Source organism: Drosophila persimilis, unplaced genomic scaffold (assembly GCF_003286085.1).
Source record: "Drosophila persimilis strain 14011-0111.01,24,50 unplaced genomic scaffold, DperRS2 tig00000520-arrow-pilon, whole genome shotgun sequence".
NCBI lineage: Eukaryota > Metazoa > Arthropoda > Insecta > Diptera > Drosophilidae > Drosophila > Drosophila persimilis.
Genome location: NW_020825317.1, coordinates 3,263,319 through 3,283,056, shown reverse-complemented (window position 1 = coordinate 3,283,056; position 19,738 = coordinate 3,263,319). Strand labels below are relative to the sequence as shown.

The window sequence follows — 19,738 nt, the reverse complement described above, 5'->3', positions numbered from 1 at the left end:
CCTTATCTTTTTCATTAGTTCTGTGCGCATCGATGGCCAAATGCTGCGCTTCATGTCGATCGCACCTGCCGATGCCGGCGGCTATCGCTGCACGGCTACCAATTACTATGGCAACACCACCAAGACCGCCCAGGTGGTGGTCAATCCACCGACCGAATATGAGCAGGTGCCACAATCCGAGGTGCATCAGCGTCGCGAGGGCGAAAACATCCAGTTGCGCTGCAGCGCCACCGTACACGGGGAAGAGCGCGGCAACCTTCAGGTAAGGGATCCACAGTGATACACCACATGGATCCACCCCACATTGATCCCACCCATTTCCGTTGCAGTTTGAATGGTATCGCCAGGATGGCCGCCCCTTACCGAATGGCGCCCGTCGTGACAGTCAGGTCCTCGTGCTGACCACGCTCCGGCCTCAGGATGCGGGTCGCTACATCTGCGACGTTTACGATCATGCGAGTGGGCAGCGTCTGCCTGCCACCGCCGTCGATTTGCAAGTACACCGTGAGTAATCGCCCCCTGGGGTGCCCACTGTTGGGTCGGATACGGGACTCGGGACTCCGAAACTGGGCGGTGGGTCGGTCGGGTTTTGTTCCGGCTGAACCGTGAGTCAGAGCCATGGGGATACGGAGCAGCCCACGCCATGCCACCCTCCCCTCGAGCCGGAGGCCCACTCACATACAGCCAGAGTCAGATGTCCTGTCCGACAAATGCGATTAGACAGCCAGCAAATATCTCTTATATCTCTCTCTGTCTCTCACCCACACACAAACAATCACACACTCTCACACCCACCCTACCATACAGCCCGCGCTTCCCCCCCCCCCCCCCCCCCCAAACGCCCCTATAAACACTAGCCAGTGGGATTACTCCGATAAAACACTATATAAAATCTATCTATAGATTAGAGGTCTGTAACAATTGGAACCCAAATTGCAGTTGTATTCGCATTGTAATAGACTCATTCAGACTTTCAACATAAATCCAATCCGATATCGAAGAGAATAAGAAGAAAATCCGAAAAAAAAAACGAAAACGAAATTATTCATAAAATGGAATCAAAAGATCAGATGATGAAGAAGAAGTTAATCTTAAGAATGTTAGGCTTTGTGGGCGTTTGAGCAGGTTTGATTTTCGTTCGCTGATTTTACTAATTCTCTCCCCCATAAAAATACTCTCTCGTAAATACTATATATATATTCTATAAAACCTACCCATCAATGTAATCGTATATGTTAAACGTAAACATTAAAAAACAATTGAAAGAGTACCCAAAGCAAAGCGGTAAACGAACACACTCTGTAAATACGCAAAAATTGGGAGAGGTACCAAGGGCACACTCTGTATATAACAAATCAAACCAAATCAAATCAAAATCAGAACCACTCAATCAATCAGTCAGTCAATCATTACAAATACAACACATATAAAACGATAGTCCCTCCCCCACACACTATCTCTCTCTTTCTCTGGTGATGGAGCCATACGGATATTGGCGCTCACTGCATGCAAAGCCGATATTTTAATTCTGAAATATTCCAAATTGTTTTTGTTTGAAACACAACTAATATTAAGTTCTGCCAAAATCTGCCAATCTATGTACACACACACACTCTTACAACTTGATAAATCTTAAGCTTACCAGAATGGCTGCCAAGAAAACACAACTTCTAATACGATACCATTACTCTTAAGCCAACACAAACTCCCCACTAAATAATGCGAAATAAAAACATAATATTAACATACAAAAAAATATAACTACTTGCACAGCAGAAATTGTGTGAAGCAAACCAACAAAAAACAAAAACTTGTAACATATTATTTTTATTTCACCCATTCAACGCCCTTGCAGAGGCCCTTGCCAAAGGTTATACTATACATACATATATAAGTACTCATATTGTCCGTCCATGATTATCTTTTGGATTATACATAGACATATAGATACATATATGTACATAACCTGTACGAACAGATTTCAATCAACAGCTCCTCCGCCCCTTAGTTGGTCTGCGTTTCTCCTTGGGGACCCAAACAATATAAACAGGGAATTTCACCCTTGCAGACAATCCACAAGGACAGGATAGAACTTCCATTCCATGAATTGTCACAAAATTAATTCCCATAAGCTTCGATCTCATTCGATCTTTCTTTGGCCAACACCCGTCTACGGCAACTTATTTTCAATAGAAGAACATAAGACTCCAATTAACCATGGAAACTACTGGACAGGTCTGCATGGGCTCTTGAAGCCTCGGAGTACCGGGGCTAGACGTTTATTTCTGCTTTATTAATATTTGAATCTGTTATTTGGTGTCGGTTGTATCATCGGATGTTACTTTCACTTTGGATGTCCTGTGGCCCCCTTGGTGATGGTCTCTCTTTCTTTACCGTAATATACTATAGTTTTCTAGTGGTTTATCGGTGGTCATTTGTTTGTTTGTGTTTTTTGTGTATTAATTTATGTATGTGTGAATCAAGGAATAGGTACTGTAAATGATCAAAAATATAAGCACTGCACACACTATATATCTTTTTCTTTTTTCCCCTTATTTTTCCCAATCTTTATCGCCTTATCTTCATTTCTCTCAATCCATGTATAAACAACTCTCTCTCTCTCTCTCTTTCTCTATGTTCTATCAAAGGTTATTGATCATATAGATGATGTATCTCATAAAAGGAACAAATTTTTAGGACGGGTTCCAATAGTGATAGGAATATACTGAATTCCTTGGTTGTCGGGCCAAGACAACTATGTCATGGGAAGACGTTCGAGATGTGCCATGTGCACACGTTTTCAGATGGCTCATGAACGGCTTACGCTCTCATTCTCTTCGTTAGATATCATGGTTTTGCCATTCCGCATATCCAAATGAATGAGTCGGAAAAATATACGTCATCTATGCGTTCTTTAATCTTTGGTTCTATCTATCCATTAGACCTTCGCTCTCTCCTTATTTTCTAATCTCTTCCTATCCTCACAGAAGTTGCACCTGCACAACCAAAAGAAACAAAACAATATATAAAAAAATTACGATAAAAATCGAAATCGAAAAAGCACAAAAAATCAATTGTAAATAATATCGACTAATATCACCAAAGTTTTATTGTCATGAGTTTAGATCAAATCAGTCAAACAACCAGAGAAAATAAGAAGTATTTTGAATGCAGGGCAAAGATAAATACAAGTATTCATTAGCGTAGAAGATCTCTTGAATGTCGTCGGGCAACAAATGGAACACTTTTTATTAATTTCATATTTATTTCTCTTTCTCTCTCTCTCACACACGCTTTTTCTCTCTCTCTCTCCCACTTTCCACATGTGCGCTTGCTAAAAAAAAAAAATACTCTCACATTTACCTTTGACCTAAAATGATCTTTATGATATATGATATGTGCGCTTTTGCTGATCCTCTGAAACAAAACACACACAAACAAAACACAAACAAATCTTATGGTATGGCATGCAACTGCAACAATCAATCGTACCTATCAATCAACTACTACAACTCTACAACCCATAGGAGCCCCATATCAATACAAGGTCGGGCAGAGTGTGAAAGACATGCCCTGCGTGGTTTTCTATATATGTGCTGCAGGTGTGTTACCGCTACTGCCGCCCAATCAAATCTAATCTATGAAAAAAGAACAGTCCTCCATTATTATTTTTGTATTTTTTATTTTTACTTGTTATATTTTGTTCGCCTCTTATTTTTTTTATTTTTCTGTTTGTTTTATTTTAATTTGTATTGTATTATTAATCCAAAATGATCTATCAATCTGTATTACATACTGCCTAACCTTAGAGCCATAGAAGTTTTATAAAAAAAAAAGTAATACCAAACAAACAATCGTTTGAAGATACTTCCCCAGCACTTACGAGTAGTTCGATAGCGATAGCCGATCACACCCATCCCTGGTCGATGGCCGATAACAATTTAGAGCATGCATGGCTTACGATAAATGTAGTACCTACCTTCTAGTTCGTAGGATAGTGGGCGTACTCCTAAATACATATATGATCGGTGCGAGTCGGTGCCTACTAACATCCATGGGCTTCGAGGCGGCTGCATACATTTCTAATCGTTTATTTCCATGCATTTTAAATTGGAAAATACCACAAATACAAACAAAATAAAATCGATAAATATCGATCAAAATCAAAAAAATGCAAAAATACCGCGCCATCATAGACTTCAAGAGCAACAAGGGGTCATCCATCAAGCCGCTAGCTCCTGGCGGCACCATCCGTCCCCCCATCATCTCGTACGCGTGTCAGCCGAGCGACTTCAAATGCGTCTCGCATCCGCACACCTGCATCAAGACGGGCATGGTGTGCGATGGCATCTACGACTGCCTGGACCACTCGGACGAGTTCAACTGCATAGCAACTGCCGGCAAGACAGGGAAGTCGTCATCGAACTCAGGATCTGGATCGGGATCGGGCAGCCTTAAGCGCTGGAAGAAAAGCCAGAAGATGGACGGGGAACAGCAACATCATCTAATCGGAAAACGACGGCTGCAGAAGCGTCATCTGATTTTGAGGAGAAGCTTCGGTTGGTCCAGTCTTCATTTTCTGCCAATATTTATCTTTACCAATTCCCCATCCCCTTTTCCTCTACTACTACTGCTACTTTATCTATCAATACCCGTCTGACTATCCCCTGACTTTCCTGTGGCTATCTAACAATTCTCTGTTCGTGGGTGCACAAAACTTGAACTCAACGATTGGACATGGATTCGGATTCAGATTCTGATTGAACTCCGACCCCCAACAGCACCACAGCAACAATACGCAGAAAAAAGCAGAACTGGCACGCACTCGCAACGGGTTTCTGGAGGCTTAAGACATAACAAAAACCTATCGATAACAAATCGATTGCAGAATACTTAAACGTTTGCAGCTTTTAAGAAGACCAAACATCTAAAAGGTTCCGAGTTCGCCCTAACAAGTGGTATACATCGGTTAAGCATAATCGATTCTTATGTCTTGCTGTCATCGATTAATTTGCATGTGGCTGGCCGATAAGGGTTACTGTTACTAACAATACACACACTCCAAAAAATATACAAATAGAGCTTTCTTAATAACCCCGTGAACTACGAAATTATTGTAAATAGTACGTCATACACACACACAAACATACACATTAGACACATTCGATAAACGATAGTTAAGCAATGGACATTTGTAAAATTAACGAAATATTTTTATATATGTATGTATGTATCTGTACCTCGTAGTTTTGTGACGAAACCACCAAAACAACAAATCAAAATTATAGTTTGAGTATTCGATCAAAATGTATTCCGATAATCAACAATCCGACCATTCAATTTACATATCTATCGATATCTACCCATCTGTAACCCAAGCCCTCCCACCCAACCACATATGTAATCGTATTCTGTGTGATTCAATCCGTAGCAGTATTCGAGTAATCGTAGCTCTCTCTATACACATAGTAGTATCCATCACCACACCACACTCCACCTAGTCCCTTCTCTGTTGCTCTCTCTCTCTATACATACTTACGTATATGCATATGCATATGCATACTATGTACTATGTATATGCATATGTATATGTATATGTATATGTATATGTATATGTATATGTATATGTATATGTATATGTATATGTATATGTATATGCATATGTATGTGTATATGTATATGTAAGCCATATCTCTGTATTGTCTAACTAGGAAGCCAAATTCCAAAAAAAAACAAAACGACTAAAACAAAGCAAAGTACAATATGAATCGAACGGTTAATCGAACAATCCATGCTCATTCATACCATGAGAATCGATGTGCATATGTCTGATAGTTTGTGAAAATTGATCAATTTATATACATATGATCAATAATTATCAACACTTTATCGTTTGATGTGTTAAGAAATCGATTAAACGAATGACGAATGACATGATCATTCATACCATGAGTATTGATATATGTACATATGCATATCTGATCGTCATTGAATAGGAATCGTTTCATTTACATATTATCGATATTTATCAAAATTTGATCGACCAATGCCATCGATTGATATGTTAAGTGATTGATCACATGAAGGTTTGTGGTCATTATTCATTTTGTATGTATGTCTGGTGGCTATGCAACAGTTATCGTTTAATTTAAATATTATCGATAACTATCCATGCGTATGAAATTTAAGCAATGAAATCGATAATTAAATATACAAAATGCAAACTACTCAAACAAAAAATAATTCTCATGGACTATATATATTGATATATAGTTATATATATATATATATATATATTGATTTATCGTTCGATAATTATTGTCTACTTTACTGTTTAAACTGCCATTTTCTTGACATATAAATTTTGCTAACTTTTTTATCTCTCTCTCTCTCTCTGTGTATTTTTTACCCATTCTTATATCCATTTTAAACGATTACACACAAAAATACACCAATACACTCACACACACACACACACCTGTATACACACACATACATGCACCATTGCACACCTTTTGTGAATTGTCGCTGAAATTGTGAACGTTACGCGCCGACCCGATCGATCGACCGATTCCGATCTGGTTGCTGTCTTTGTCCTTGTGCTGTCTTCGTATTGGTGTGTCTCCGTGGGCACGTTGCAGCGGGTCTTCCAGTGGTTCCAGCAACGCCACCGCCGGCTTCGTACCGTCCCGCCTACCTGCCACCGGCCACAACGCCGGGCCGTTCTCGGGACTACAGCCTAAAACTGGACCAACAATCATCGAATCTGCGAGCGGGTGAGTCCACCGAAGTGGAGTGCTACTCTTCAGACAACAGCTACACGGATGTGGTTTGGGAGCGGGCCGACAGCCAGCCCCTCAGCCCCAACGTTCAGGTGAGCATCACATCAACGAATCTCTGATCTTTCTGTAGATTCTAATCCATAAATAACCCTTGCAGCAAGTCGGCAACCGCCTGGTGATGACTGATGTGACTGTCGCCGATGCTGGTCAATATGTGTGCAAATGCCGGACGGATGAGGGCGATCTGTATACCACCAGCTACGAGCTGACCATCGAACAACAGCCCCATGAACTCAAGCGCTCCAAGATAGTCCACTCGAAGGTGGGGGCCGATGCCAAGCTGCAGTGCGGGGCGGATACTAGCCGCCAGCCCAGCTACCGCTGGTCCCGACAGTACGGACAGCTCCAGCCAGGACGATCCCTGCTAGGCGTAAGTCCAGCCAGCACCCATCCCTCTCCATCTCGATACACTTTCTTTCCCTCTCTCTCAGGAAAAACTCTCGCTGGAGGATCTGCAGGCCAACGATGCTGGTACCTACATCTGCACGGCATTGTACGGAGATGGAGAGTCCGTGGATTATCCCAGCATACTGGTGGTGACCGGAGCCATTCCACACTTCCATCAGGCCCCGCGCAGCTATATGAGCTTCCCCACGCTACCGGACTCCTCGTTCAAGCTCAACTTTGAGATCACCTTCCGACCGGAGGGCGACGACGGACTGCTTCTATTCAACGGACAGACGCGTGGCACTGGCGACTACATAGCCCTCTCGCTGAAGGACCGCTACGCGGAGTTCCGCTTCGATTTCGGTGGCAAGCCGATGCTCATTCGAGCCGAAGAGCCACTGCAGCTGAACGAGTGGCACACGGTGCGCGTGCACCGCTCCAGGCGGGATGGTTACATGCAGGTGGACGAACAGCACCCAGTGGCCTTCCCCACACTATCGCAAGTCCCACCGCTGGATCTCATCGAAGACCTGTACATCGGTGGCGTTCCCAGCTGGGAGCTGCTGCCCGCAGACGCGGTCACCCAGCAGACGGGCTTCGTTGGCTGCATCAGCCGCCTGACCCTGCAGAGCCGCACCGTCGAGCTAATGCGCGAGGCCAAGTTCAAGGAGGGCATCACTAGCTGCCAGCCCTGTGCCCAAAACCCCTGCTCCAACGGCGGCATCTGTCTGGAGAGCCAGACGGAGGTGGCCTACTCCTGCGTCTGCCAGCAGGGCTGGACCGGCCGCAACTGTGCCGTTTCCGGCACCCAGTGCACCCCAGGCGTTTGCGGAGCCGGACGCTGCGAGAACACCGACCTGGACATGGAGTGCTTATGTCCCCTGAACCGCACCGGCGACAGATGCCAGTACATCGAGCACCTCAACGAGCAGAGCCTCAACTTTAAGCGGAACAGCTATGCAGCCTACGGGTGAGTAATCCGACAGCTATGGAATCTGAATCAATCTTTATGGCACACTCCATTCTGATTTATAGAACCCCCCGTGTCACACGTGTGAACATCACTTTGTCCGTGCGGCCCTCGAGCCTACGTGACTCCGTGCTCCTCTATGCGGCAGAGTCCAAGCTCCCCAGCGGCGACTATCTGGCGCTGGTGCTGCGCGATGGCCATGTAGAACTGCTGATCAATACGGCGGCACGACTGCGTCCAGTCGTTGTGCGCTCTGCGGAGCCCCTGCCCCTGCACCGATGGACGCGCATTGAAGTGCTGCGGCGCCAGGGCGAAAGCATACTGCGAGTAGGCGAGGGCCAAGAACAGCGAGCCAAGGCCTCGGGAACGGCGCGCACATTGTCGTTGAAGACGCCTCTGTATGTGGGCGGCTATGATCGGGCCTCGGTGAAGATCAACCGAGACGTGAACATCACGGATGGCTTCGATGGGTGCATTTCGAAGCTATACGACTCGCAGCGCTCCATTCAGCTATTGGCGGACATCAAGGATGCGGCCAATATCCAGAATTGCGGCGAACTCAATGAGATCGGTGGCGGAGATGGCGGAGACGGCGAGGCTGACGGCGATAGCGAAGTGCCAGTGGCTCCCGCTGGGGACCCACCGGCTCCATTGCCAGATGCAACCAGCAATCAGGAGGAGCAACTGCAGCCCTACAACATGGCGCCGTGTGCCAGCGATCCCTGCGAGAACGGTGGCAGCTGCATCGAAGCGGAGAACCAGGCGCTCTGCTCCTGCCCCTTGGGCTACAGCGGCAAGCATTGCCAAGAACGTAAGTTGGAAGATCAGCCACCCATCATTCTGTACTCCATTTCTGATCTTTGATCTCTATTTCCCAATCAACAGACATCCAAGTGGGCTTCAATGCCTCGTTCCGAGGCCATGGTTACCTGGAAATCAATCGCAATCAATTTGATGCCGCCGTGGAACAGGTGTTCACCTCTGCCGCCATGGTCTTCTCCACGAGCAAACCGAATGGGCTGCTGCTCTGGTGGGGACAGGTGGCTGGCGAAGAGTATGTGGGTCAGGACTTTATCGCCTTGGCCGTTGTTGATGGCTATGTGGAGTACTCGCTGCGTTTGAACGGTGAGGAGACGGTGATCAAGAACAGTGACACCCGCGTGGACGATGGCCAGCGGCATATTGTGCTTGTGAAGCGAGTGGAAAACACGGCCATTCTTGAGGTCGATCGCATATCGCATTCGGGTGAGACGCGACCCACCGGCAAGAAGGAGATGAAACTGCCGGGCAATGTGTTCATAGGTAAGAAGCCGTAATCCGTAATCCTTAAAGGTCCACCAACTCTCCCCAATCCCATTCCAGGTGGCATTCCGGATATTTCACAATTCACGGGTGGACGTCACACGCACAACTTTGTCGGCTGCATCGTGGTGGTTGAGGGTGATGCCGTGGGTCAGATCAATCTGGGCCAAGCCGGCGTCAATGCCGTCAATGTGGACACCTGTCCAGTGTAAGTAGTTTTCTCCTGTCCCATAATAATATCCTGTAAAGATACTACAATTAACTTAACAATACAACTATAAATACAAATACCACATACGCCAAACTCAGTGCTTGGAATCCCTCGAGCCTCGTCTATCACGAGTTCGATACCAGCGATCCGAGCTTCTTCGATGAGCTGGATCAGCCGCCGCCAGTGCACATCATCTATCCGCGGCCCAATCTAGGCCAGCTGCCATCGAATTCGGCGCATGTCTATCAATACTCATATGTGTTATCGTTATCGCTGGCAACTATCATTTTGTGTCTGCTGCCGGCCCCAAGCTAAGCTTCGAACCACAAAAAGCTGTTTTAGTGTAGACCAAAAAGTAGAATCGAATCCGTAGTCGAAACAGTAATCGATATGGTGTATTGTTTATTGCTGTAGGGAGTGCCACCCTTATATCTAAAAACTATCTGAAGAGTTTTACAATTGAAATTATCGTGCCATATCATTACAAAAAATATCATGTTATATTATACAAAGTATATAAAAAATCAGCCACATATGTAAACTTTAATACCATATAGATAACGGATAAGCGACTAGGAAGAATCCTAGAGGATACGATGGAACTTTTTTTTTTGTTTTTTTTAGACATGTAGTTAGCACCAAATGGAATATGCATATGTACATTCAGTACGAGTATTGTTGAAAAGCTAATCCTCCTAGTTGGATTGTCCCCGACTTACAGCCAAGCTCAGGGCACACACACCTACCACACTCTACAATGCTACTAATCGTAAACTATATCTTAATATATACCGCTGAATTACGGAATATATATCATATAGACTATGCAACAGGTAGATAGATAGGAAGTCATAAATATTATAGGGCATACGCCATATATATAGGAAATACAACACACCACGATTACGGATACTACTACTATGAACTACTATCCAATCCGATAATTAGGACTTAGTATAGTCGAACTAGGAACTGCTTTGTGACCATAGCTATAAATAATATACAGAATAAAAAGCATGCGCAATGAGTATTGCTACAAATACAATGCGTTTCAGCACTGTAAGACGCAATTCCAAATAACACCTACAGTGCTGAAACGCAATATACAAACCTACCTACAAGAGGAACATTAAGATAAAATATTGAATAATTTTGAAATGACATGTGGATAAGGCTTTTACCCTGTTTAAACGATCCTCAAATACCTCCCCTTTCGTCACAGGATCTCTGAGTGTGCTGCTGGGTGTTTAGAACCCTAATTCGATAATAATCAATTATTTATCGTGCTACTCTCGAATTATTCCTTTTTTAATCATACATATATCACTTTTCGTTAACTCCCCCTTGATTAATTATCGTTCCTTTTTGGTTTTTTTCGACAAAAGTTGAAAACAGATTTTTAACTTTAAAAAAGTCCCTTGTTCCTTTTTCATTCTATTATCAATTTATCGATTTTTTATAGTTGTTTTTAATTTGATTATTACCTTAATATTCCTTTTGAATTACTTTATTTTTATATTATTTTTTCTTTGATTTTTTCGCCTTTTAGTAACGATGAATCCTTGGGAGGCACCGAACCGCCAGTTGTCTAGGCGATACGCCCACACAACACGCAAACCAGCAACCGAAATTAGCTTTTTAATTATTTAAAAAACAAAAGGAACCCCAATTTTTATATTGTATATCGTACAAACTTGTACGCGGAAGAAAAAATAACAATTACGATATGTTCTGCGTGTGTCGAACTTCAAAACTACGATTGCTTCTTCGATCCCTAAGTCTAAGTAAAATATTTCAGAAAGGAAACGATAAGAATGAAATATCACAAAAAAAAACAGCCATATGAAGAAGTGAGACGACACGATAACCGAAACGAAACAGAAACAGAAACAATAATAACAACAATATATAAAGTTTAAGGCCTAACTAACTCTACAAAAAAGAAAAAACCGCATACTAGCCAACAGAAAATCCAGAAAAACTACTGAAAAAATGCTGCAAAAGTAACGAAAGAACAGGCAATAAGCAACAAAAAGGATATGCTCAATAGCAGAAGCATTTTAATTATTATAATGATAGTTTATATTTTTTATTATTATGATGAAGTATGTTTTTTTTTCCTATGTAAAACCCCAGTGTAAAATGTTTTTAAATTAACATTCGATGAAAAAATGGAATTGGAAATTCGTGAAATAAATATGCAGCCAGCCCCCATCATACATACATACATATATCATATACCGAATAATGATAGTGCCGCAGCACCCACTGTGCAGATGCATGTAAAAACGAACGAAACACACAGTGGGAGTGGAAGAGCGCATAAGCAGGCAAAACAAAAAAATAAAAGAACATATATGTTTATTAAAAATCGAAATCCACAATAATTAGAAATGTGTTTTTCTTTTCGAGAGGTGTTTGGCGTGGTTGCCTGGAGTACTGGAGAGAGGGGCAAATAATACATTTTTTTCAAACACCTCCACTAATTCATTATACCACTGCAAAAGGGTATCAAAACAACAATAATTTGGCACGTGTTGGGTGGTGGAACGGCGTGGGGTGGGGAACAGGAAACAGGAATCCGACCAGTGGGAGGATCAGACCCGATCGATACTCCGCTCACTGCAGGCAAGCGCGCGCAGCTTCCCAATCGTCGCTTCGGCTCTGCACTCGGACATGCTCAACCCGACCGACTGCTGGCCGCCTCGGTCGTCTCCGAGGCGCACACTCTACTTCGTGCCGTCAAGCAGTTCAGACGTGTCGGGTGCGAGAGAAGAGTGGAGCAAACCTGCTTTTGCTTTGGCGCCTTCCCAAATCGTGTTTGCTTATCCCCTTTCGAAAGCCTACTGCTACCGTGAGTGTGAATTGGTTTTCCCATCAGAGCCAAGTTTTATTTTGTTATTACTTTTTTGTTTGTTTGTTGTTAATACAATTAACAGTAACGAATCCAAGTTCGGCCAGAGAGAGATAGAGGGATCAAATATAGTGAAAAATCAAAGAAAATTCTCAAAATAAATCGTGGAGCGAGAAAAAAGTGCGTGTGCCAAGAGATTGTTTATTTTTAAAACGGGCAAACACGTAGAACGGCAACCGGCAAAAAAAAACCCAAAAACAAATCCAAACATATAATAACAATAAATTATATTCACATCATTCATTCGATAAACCAACGACAAACGGAGAAAGAAGAGACACCGAAGAGCAGCGTGAATCTAATCGATCGGTCGCCTATAGATCATCGGATCCGTTCAGTTCCTAACATCAGATCAGCGGATGTGCCTATAGATCAAGAGAACCACATAAAATTCGAATTTACACCCAAAAACAAACAACAAATTGCGGTTCAGTGTCTGTTTTTGTAAAGGCTTTAAAAATGCCATAAAATCTTTAATAGGTTTATTTTATTTACGAGTATTTGGGTTGCCTTTCTTCGTCGTCTTTCGTCTTCTGTGGGAAAAAATGGCAAAAATGCCCTTAAAAGTGATCAAAATCTAATCAAAATATTTACCGTTTGACTGCGGATTCTCGGATTCAATCGACGATTGCCCTTCGGAATCGGGCCGCCTCCGCCTCCCTTCTCCAATTGCACAGGTGAGTGTCGCGTCTTTTTAACGGTATATTGACTGCCTGATTCGCGTTGCAAGTAGCTTGAAAGTAGTTCATCTGGTCAGCGCTGTCCATAAATGTCAGAGCCATATCGATCGATTCCAGTTGACAACTATCCCCCATCCCCTCCTTCTCCTCCTCGCTGCATTGACAGTCATGTGGTTATGTCCTTTTTTGGGTGGGCGGCTCACCAGTTTGGCGAATGGCCACTGTCCCCACCAGTCGTCAATCGCCGTTACTTTCTGGGTCATCGAACAAGTGTTGTATGTTGCATGTTGCACATCGGACTTTAGCTGGGACACAAACCTCCTCCTGCAATTGGAAAGCTGCCTCCCAGCTGTTGTAGTTGTTGTTGGTGCGGTAACTAGGGTGTGTGGGAAGCATGGGGTAGGGTTAGGTCCCATCATCCTTTATGTCCCCCACCCAACTTGTTGATGGCACTAATGAACTGTCTACAAGAATAGAAACTAGAAAGAGACAGAGAGAGAGAGAGAGAGCATAACTAGTTGTTTGGTGAGAGACACGCACATTCTTGTATGCAACAGGCAACAAGAATAAGATCTAGAAAGGTATGTCAGACAGAAGGTAAGCACATTCTAATTCGTTCTTCCATTTAACTAAAAAAAACCAGATAATTTCTAAAATATTGTCAGTACATTCAAATATTCTTCCAATACCTCCAATCAATTTTACAAAAAAATAAAAACTTTTGAAAGCTATTTGAACATACAACATATGTAAGTTGATTTCATTGATTGCAAAAATACTAGAATCGGTTGTGACGAATGGTCTGTGTTCGTTTTATTCGTAGTGAATTATGTTCCTTAGCTTATGATAAATTTGTACACCGAATAAACGTCATATCCCAATATTCAACGAATTTCTTATGCAGAAAGAGAGAGAGTGACACCACGTACCTTACCTTTTCTTGAAATTTCAGTTGAAAAAGCCGAAACCGACCCGAGATCGCACTCCCAGAGAGATCCCATAGAGCCAGAACATGGCTCGCTCTTTCCGGCTAACAATAAATCAAAAGGCAGAAAAATGTAAAGGGAAGGAAAAGCCCTGAGACCAGAGCCATAATAAAAATCAAGGCAAGTGTCGTCCGAGACGTCCGTCGTTCCTTCATTCTCATTCTGCTGCAAAACCGAAAAAGGAATTGGAAATAAGAATGGGAATGGGAGAATGGTGGGCACTAGCCAGAAGAGGGCTCTGTCCCTGTCCCCGGGCATCTCGCATCTCTTTTGTTGTTCCTGCTTCTCATTCTCTTTACTGCCTGTTGATGGGATTTCATTATTACTTTCGATTGTTGTGCCTCGACCCATGGATGCTGTTGTGCGCCCATTGAGACCAGATTCCCTTCGTGGTCGTCTTCGTTTTTTATTCATCGAAAATGCATACAAACAAAAAGGTCTCTGGGTCCAAACAATAATAAACACACAACGAGAGGAGAGCAAGAGCAGCATCATCATCGTCATCGTGGCAGTCGCAGTCCCATCCTCAATCCTCATCGACAGTATCGTCATCTTATGGGAGAGCTCCTCCTTTAGACCTCACTAATCGCATAAGCAGATAGAACGCAGAACTAGAATCAGAATCAGGGCCCAAACCGGTGTCCAGGGCCACACACTGTCGGGTAAAAAGGTAGAAGAATAAATAAAGCAATAAATGGAAAATAAATTTCAACAAAAATTGCTTTTCAAGTGGTTCTCCTCCACAGAACAGATCTATCCTTCGTTTCTTCTCGTAACTGGCATCACCGTTGTGCTGCTACCGACTTAAAATGAAATGACCTGTACTTAGAATGACCCAAGACATCAGGGATAAAACTACAGAAATATCAAAATGTCTGATCTGTTAATTAAGCAAGGAATACAGGTTGATTTTTCCCATAAAAAACATGCTTAAAACTAATCTTGAATTTACTCCACATAAGAAATATGAAATTGGAAATCATTTCTTTAGATCTTTCAATTTTCTTTGGTGGGGATTTCTCATGGCCAAAGCAATCGTATCGATTCTCTCGCACACCATTAATAATGATCCACTGATCCAGTTCTCCCCCAGATGATCCACTCTATAATTTTCATAATGAGGAAAACAGAAAATGCATCACAAAATTAGACATTGACACCTTTTTCTCATGCGGAAGATCCATTGAGTTTTTCCCCCCACAGATTCCAAATTCCGATTCCAATTCGAGTTTTTCTGCTCTTTGGAACCGTAAAAACGGCGCATAAAAATATTTCACGCTACGGCTACACGGAATAGAGGGCCCCAAAAAAAAACAAAAAAAAATTATGATTAATGTTGAAAACATAAATTGGATTTGATTTCTGTTTGCTTGCTGCCCTGCTGCTGCCGTCTTGGGGTCTCCGTTAAGTCGCTTTTTTCGGTTTCTTCGGTGTTTGGTGTTTTTTTTTGCGCGCTAGGTAGCCGCTGCCGCCGCCTGTTCATTAGCACAGACTAATCATTGAAGCCACAAGAGAGTAAGAGTCTGTTGCTGCTGCCCCACGGCAGCGCGCGGCCGAGAGATTGGAGAGGCTGATGGAGAGGCTGATGGAGAGGCAGGGCTGCCCAAAGGTGGCAATCAACATGAATGAATGAATAGGCCACGGAATGGGCTCTCGATCTGTGAATGAGCCTTAGATTCAGAGACAGAGACAGAGAGTCTGAATGGCGGAGAGCTCTGGAGATCGCAAGTTGGTTTCGAGTTTCGTTTCGTTGTCGGTTTTTTGTGTACGTCTTTCCTTGTTTCTTTCTTGGGCGGAAGTGTAATTGCAGGCTGGGATTTGGATTGGCCTGAGTTCGGAATGAAGATTGGGACTGGTCCTCCCCGACTTACCAAATCAATATGAATGGTGGCGGTGGCGGCGCCTTTGCGCAGCCTCACATTAGTACCGAAAGTAGGTGGGTGAGGGGAGGAGCGGACAGAAGAAAACGGAAGCGCATTACGACGTAATGTGATCGCACAGCATGAATGGTGGTGCCACGCCCCCCGGTAGCAGTCACAGTCCTGGAAAAACCATGATATATTAAGCAGGAGGTAAAGTATCGCTCTTTCGAGATTACCGTATGTGTTTGGCACCCCTGACTTTCTACTTAACATAACCTGTAGTAGATCACGGCCTCTTTTCCGCACTGACAACACTTTCCGCACTTTGATCCTCTCTCACTATCTTTCCAGTCCTGGAAAGAGAGTAGATTCCATGGTTATTAATCAGAAGGAAATGTGGCTCTCTTTATGCACTGCATAATTAGAACACTGCCTGACCTTGTCTTTAACATTCCCTGGATATATCAAACTCTCTTGTGTCTGACACTCTGCACTCTCTCTCTGTTCACTAAAGCCCTGCCTTACCTCCTGTTTAACATGCCCTGCGTATAAATCCAAATAAGAGTTGGAGTGGAAGTGGAAGAGCTGCATGTCGGTAGCACGTAGAGATCTCCCCTCTCCCCGCCTTATCGCACCGCCGACATCAGTAACAGAAACAGCAGCGAAGGAGGGGGAGGAGCAGACAAAGAGGTTAAATGTTCCCCGCATACCGTACCGTTCCGAACAGTACGTTCCTTATCAGCCAGACATCGGCGGGCAGAGTGACAACAACAAGAACAACAAGAAGAGATGGAGGAAGAGGAGGAAGAAGAGGAATCATAAGCAACGACGACAGCAATCAGAGCGCTTTTGCGTCTGCGCAAGAGACAGACAAGAGAAAAAGAAGGACAGGACAGCAGTAGGGGGACAGAGAGGCAGAGACAGAGAGCGAGAGCGAGACAGACAGGAAGTGAGCTATTTGCACTCCCAAATCTCAAAACAAGTCATAATTTTCGACAATGGGCCGCAACGCTCTGCTACGTGGAATTTCAGTTTCTCTTCTGTTCTTCTCGGCTTCTTTTGTCTCTTTGATAAAGTGGCTCGCTCGTCTCCGTCTACGTCTCTGTCGCCCCGAAAGACATTTAATAAGCGACAATTTAGCGCTGAAGTTTGACATTGACACAGGTAGAGGAGGAACCGACAGACAGACCGACAGACGGAATGGCTTAGGTAGGATTCTGGGCAAGTGTTCACAGAACTGTAAAGAAACCAGCCAGATAGAGGGAAGGGAAGGTGAAAATGGAAAGGAAAATGGGAAATTTCCTTGTGCGTGCGGGTGCTACATACATACATATGTATGTATATGTATCTGAGAATCTGAGGATAGGTCAAGTCTTTGAAAGCAATTCGAAACGATTCATTCCGGATCAGCATTCTGAATGGGATTCCGGAAAGAGAATTACAGCTCATCTTTGAATATTTGATCATAATGTGCCCTAATTCAAATCTTGAAACTGGAATCTACAATAATGAACATATGTATGCATGCATAAGGACACTTCAGAATTCGTTCGAGAATAATTGAATAATTTTCTAAAGATCTTGCCGTGAAAAGTACTTCGGCTTATTAATAATTCTTTGATCTCTCTATAAACACACACAGACACCTGTATGAGGCAGCTTTAATTATAAATCTGAAGATGGGGGTACGTTATAGTACGCGGTACCCACTGGGTGCCTAAGGGGTGCCTGGGGGCCTGATGATGTATTAATTTCCCACAAGCACTGTGAAAATATTGAATAATCGAAGAATCGAATGCCTTGATTTCCGACTAACTAACCAACTAGGCATTCAATTCCACTTACTGAATGGACAGGGGAGAGATGGGGTTCAGGCCCAGGCCCAGGCCCAGCACGTAGCTGTCAGCGCGATGGAGAAATCGGTAGATGTGTTGTTGTTGGAGGGGGGCCGCCAGCTGTGAATGGGGCTCGGTTCAGAACATTTGTGAACTCAATTAAAATAGCAGACGATCGGTATGTCTGCCCGTCTGTCTTTGTGTCTGTCTGTCCCACTGTACCTCTCACTTCGCTCACGAGGGTCCGGTCGAGCTTCAGTCGGTCTCCATGCAAATGCTAAAACCGAGATTCCAATTCCGATTCGATCTGCGGATCCCCTCTCTCTTCCTTGGCTGCTCTGCTGCTCTCTTTGCGGAGTCTTCGAGTCTTCCGTGGTAATTAAACCTGCGTGGAAACAGGAAAAAAAAAAACGAAACGAAACGAGATCCCAACGAAACACACATACCAGTATGGCTTACGGAGGAGAGAGAGGGGTGGCGGTGGGAGGGGGACGACTCCAGTGAGCCAGAGAACTGCGAATGAATAGACATTCCTCTGCTCGTGTACCATCGTATCCAACCATTCCACCATTCCACCGTGGGGCAATTAGAAAATGAGTTCGAACGAACGTTCCAAGCTCTCGCACCGAATGGAGCGTAGAGTGGGAGAGCGGATTGAAGGGGAGAGTCGCGCAAAGTCATAGATCAACGTTCATGATAAGCAGCATTTGCCAGATCTACGGAAAAACAGAAAGAGACAGAAAGACAAAGAAATTCGCACATTGGATACTCTTCTGACATACGTAGCTTTATGTATGAGAAATAAATAAGGAAAAATTAAGAATTTTTTATTGAATTTAAACGAATCCTATGATCCTATATGGCTTAATCTCACTTTAATCACCGCTGTTAGAAGACGTGCCTTGAATAGTTTAGATAAATATCTATATATTTCAAAAACAGAGTTAATCACTACTATGATCGTCCTAGTCCTGGAATATACTGCAATATTTATACACTCTTGTTTTAGCTCTTTCTTCATTAAAAATTTGTGGTACTCTTTGGAAGCGTATCCATAGATCTGAGTGTGTGTGGAAAGGGTAGGTAAAGAAAGGCATCCATCTCCGTTGGGTTTTTTCTTCGCTTTCGTTTCTTTTTTTTTGAAAGTCTTGCAGGGCTGCTGCTGATGCTTTCAAAGAAGTGATTAGCCGCATACGAGGGAGCGATGCGAATATATTGGCAAATATCCTAAATGTAACTGTAACTGTAACGTGGCACACACATTCGACTACGGACATAACCTTTTTCACCCGATTCGCATGCGAAACTGTTAATATATGGGATTTTGTATCTCTTCTGAGTGTTCCGCTATCTTTCCAGCTTTTGCATGGGTATATGTACATATGACAAATATTTGTACATAACGAAACCTACATAAGCGCATATTGTTATTTTTGAGGGAAAACAATCCGTCGAATGGGAGGGATGTGTTGGACGTTCAAAGGGATAGCAGGGTATTCAAATCTTCGGATTGCTTCCTTGCTCTTAATTTGTTCTGCTTCCTTTCTCTGCTTCTATTTCTTCGCACGGGTTAATGTATCGGATCTTCCTGCTTCTCGGTCTCTTTTTGCTGCTCAATTGGCGGCTCAATTTGCTCACTCAAGCAAAGCGCGGAAGGAGGGAGTGGGAGTGGGCGGCTCCATTAATTTGGCATCTGCCATGGCGCTGTGCAATGAACCGTTGAATGAGCGATAGTTTGGGTGCCGTAAC

The 19,738-nt window shown here is 43.6% G+C and overlaps 2 protein-coding genes across 4 annotated transcripts in view; both read left to right on the top strand.

The window, feature by feature from the left end:
* LOC6596848 (basement membrane-specific heparan sulfate proteoglycan core protein) overlaps positions 1 to 512 on the top strand; it is an 85,042-nt gene extending 84,530 nt beyond the window's left edge. The window contains exons 27-28 of the mRNA XM_026990148.1: positions 19 to 262; positions 330 to 512. Of these exons, the coding sequence (XP_026845949.1) occupies positions 19 to 262; positions 330 to 512 (427 nt within the window). The remainder of the gene's footprint in view (positions 1 to 18; positions 263 to 329) is intronic.
* LOC6604604 (basement membrane-specific heparan sulfate proteoglycan core protein) lies at positions 249 to 11,801 on the top strand. 3 transcript variants are annotated; one of them, XM_026990239.1, is made up of 9 exons: positions 249 to 262; positions 330 to 504; positions 6,642 to 6,874; positions 6,940 to 7,212; positions 7,274 to 8,199; positions 8,265 to 9,010; positions 9,085 to 9,501; positions 9,562 to 9,709; positions 11,262 to 11,801. In XM_026990239.1, exons 4-9 carry the CDS (start codon positions 6,961 to 6,963, stop codon positions 11,302 to 11,304), a joined length of 2,532 nt encoding a protein of 843 aa, XP_026846040.1. In that variant the 5' UTR covers positions 249 to 262; positions 330 to 504; positions 6,642 to 6,874; positions 6,940 to 6,960; the 3' UTR covers positions 11,305 to 11,801. The 3 variants fall into 3 exon arrangements, with proteins under 3 accessions (XP_026846040.1, XP_026846039.1, XP_026846042.1); XM_026990238.1 differs by lacking the exons at positions 249 to 262; positions 330 to 504 and adding an exon at positions 3,537 to 3,602 and having other exon boundaries at positions 11,262 to 11,800; XM_026990241.1 differs by lacking the exons at positions 249 to 262; positions 330 to 504 and adding an exon at positions 4,502 to 4,559 and having other exon boundaries at positions 11,262 to 11,800.
* Positions 11,802 to 19,738: the final 7,937 nt, after the last annotated feature.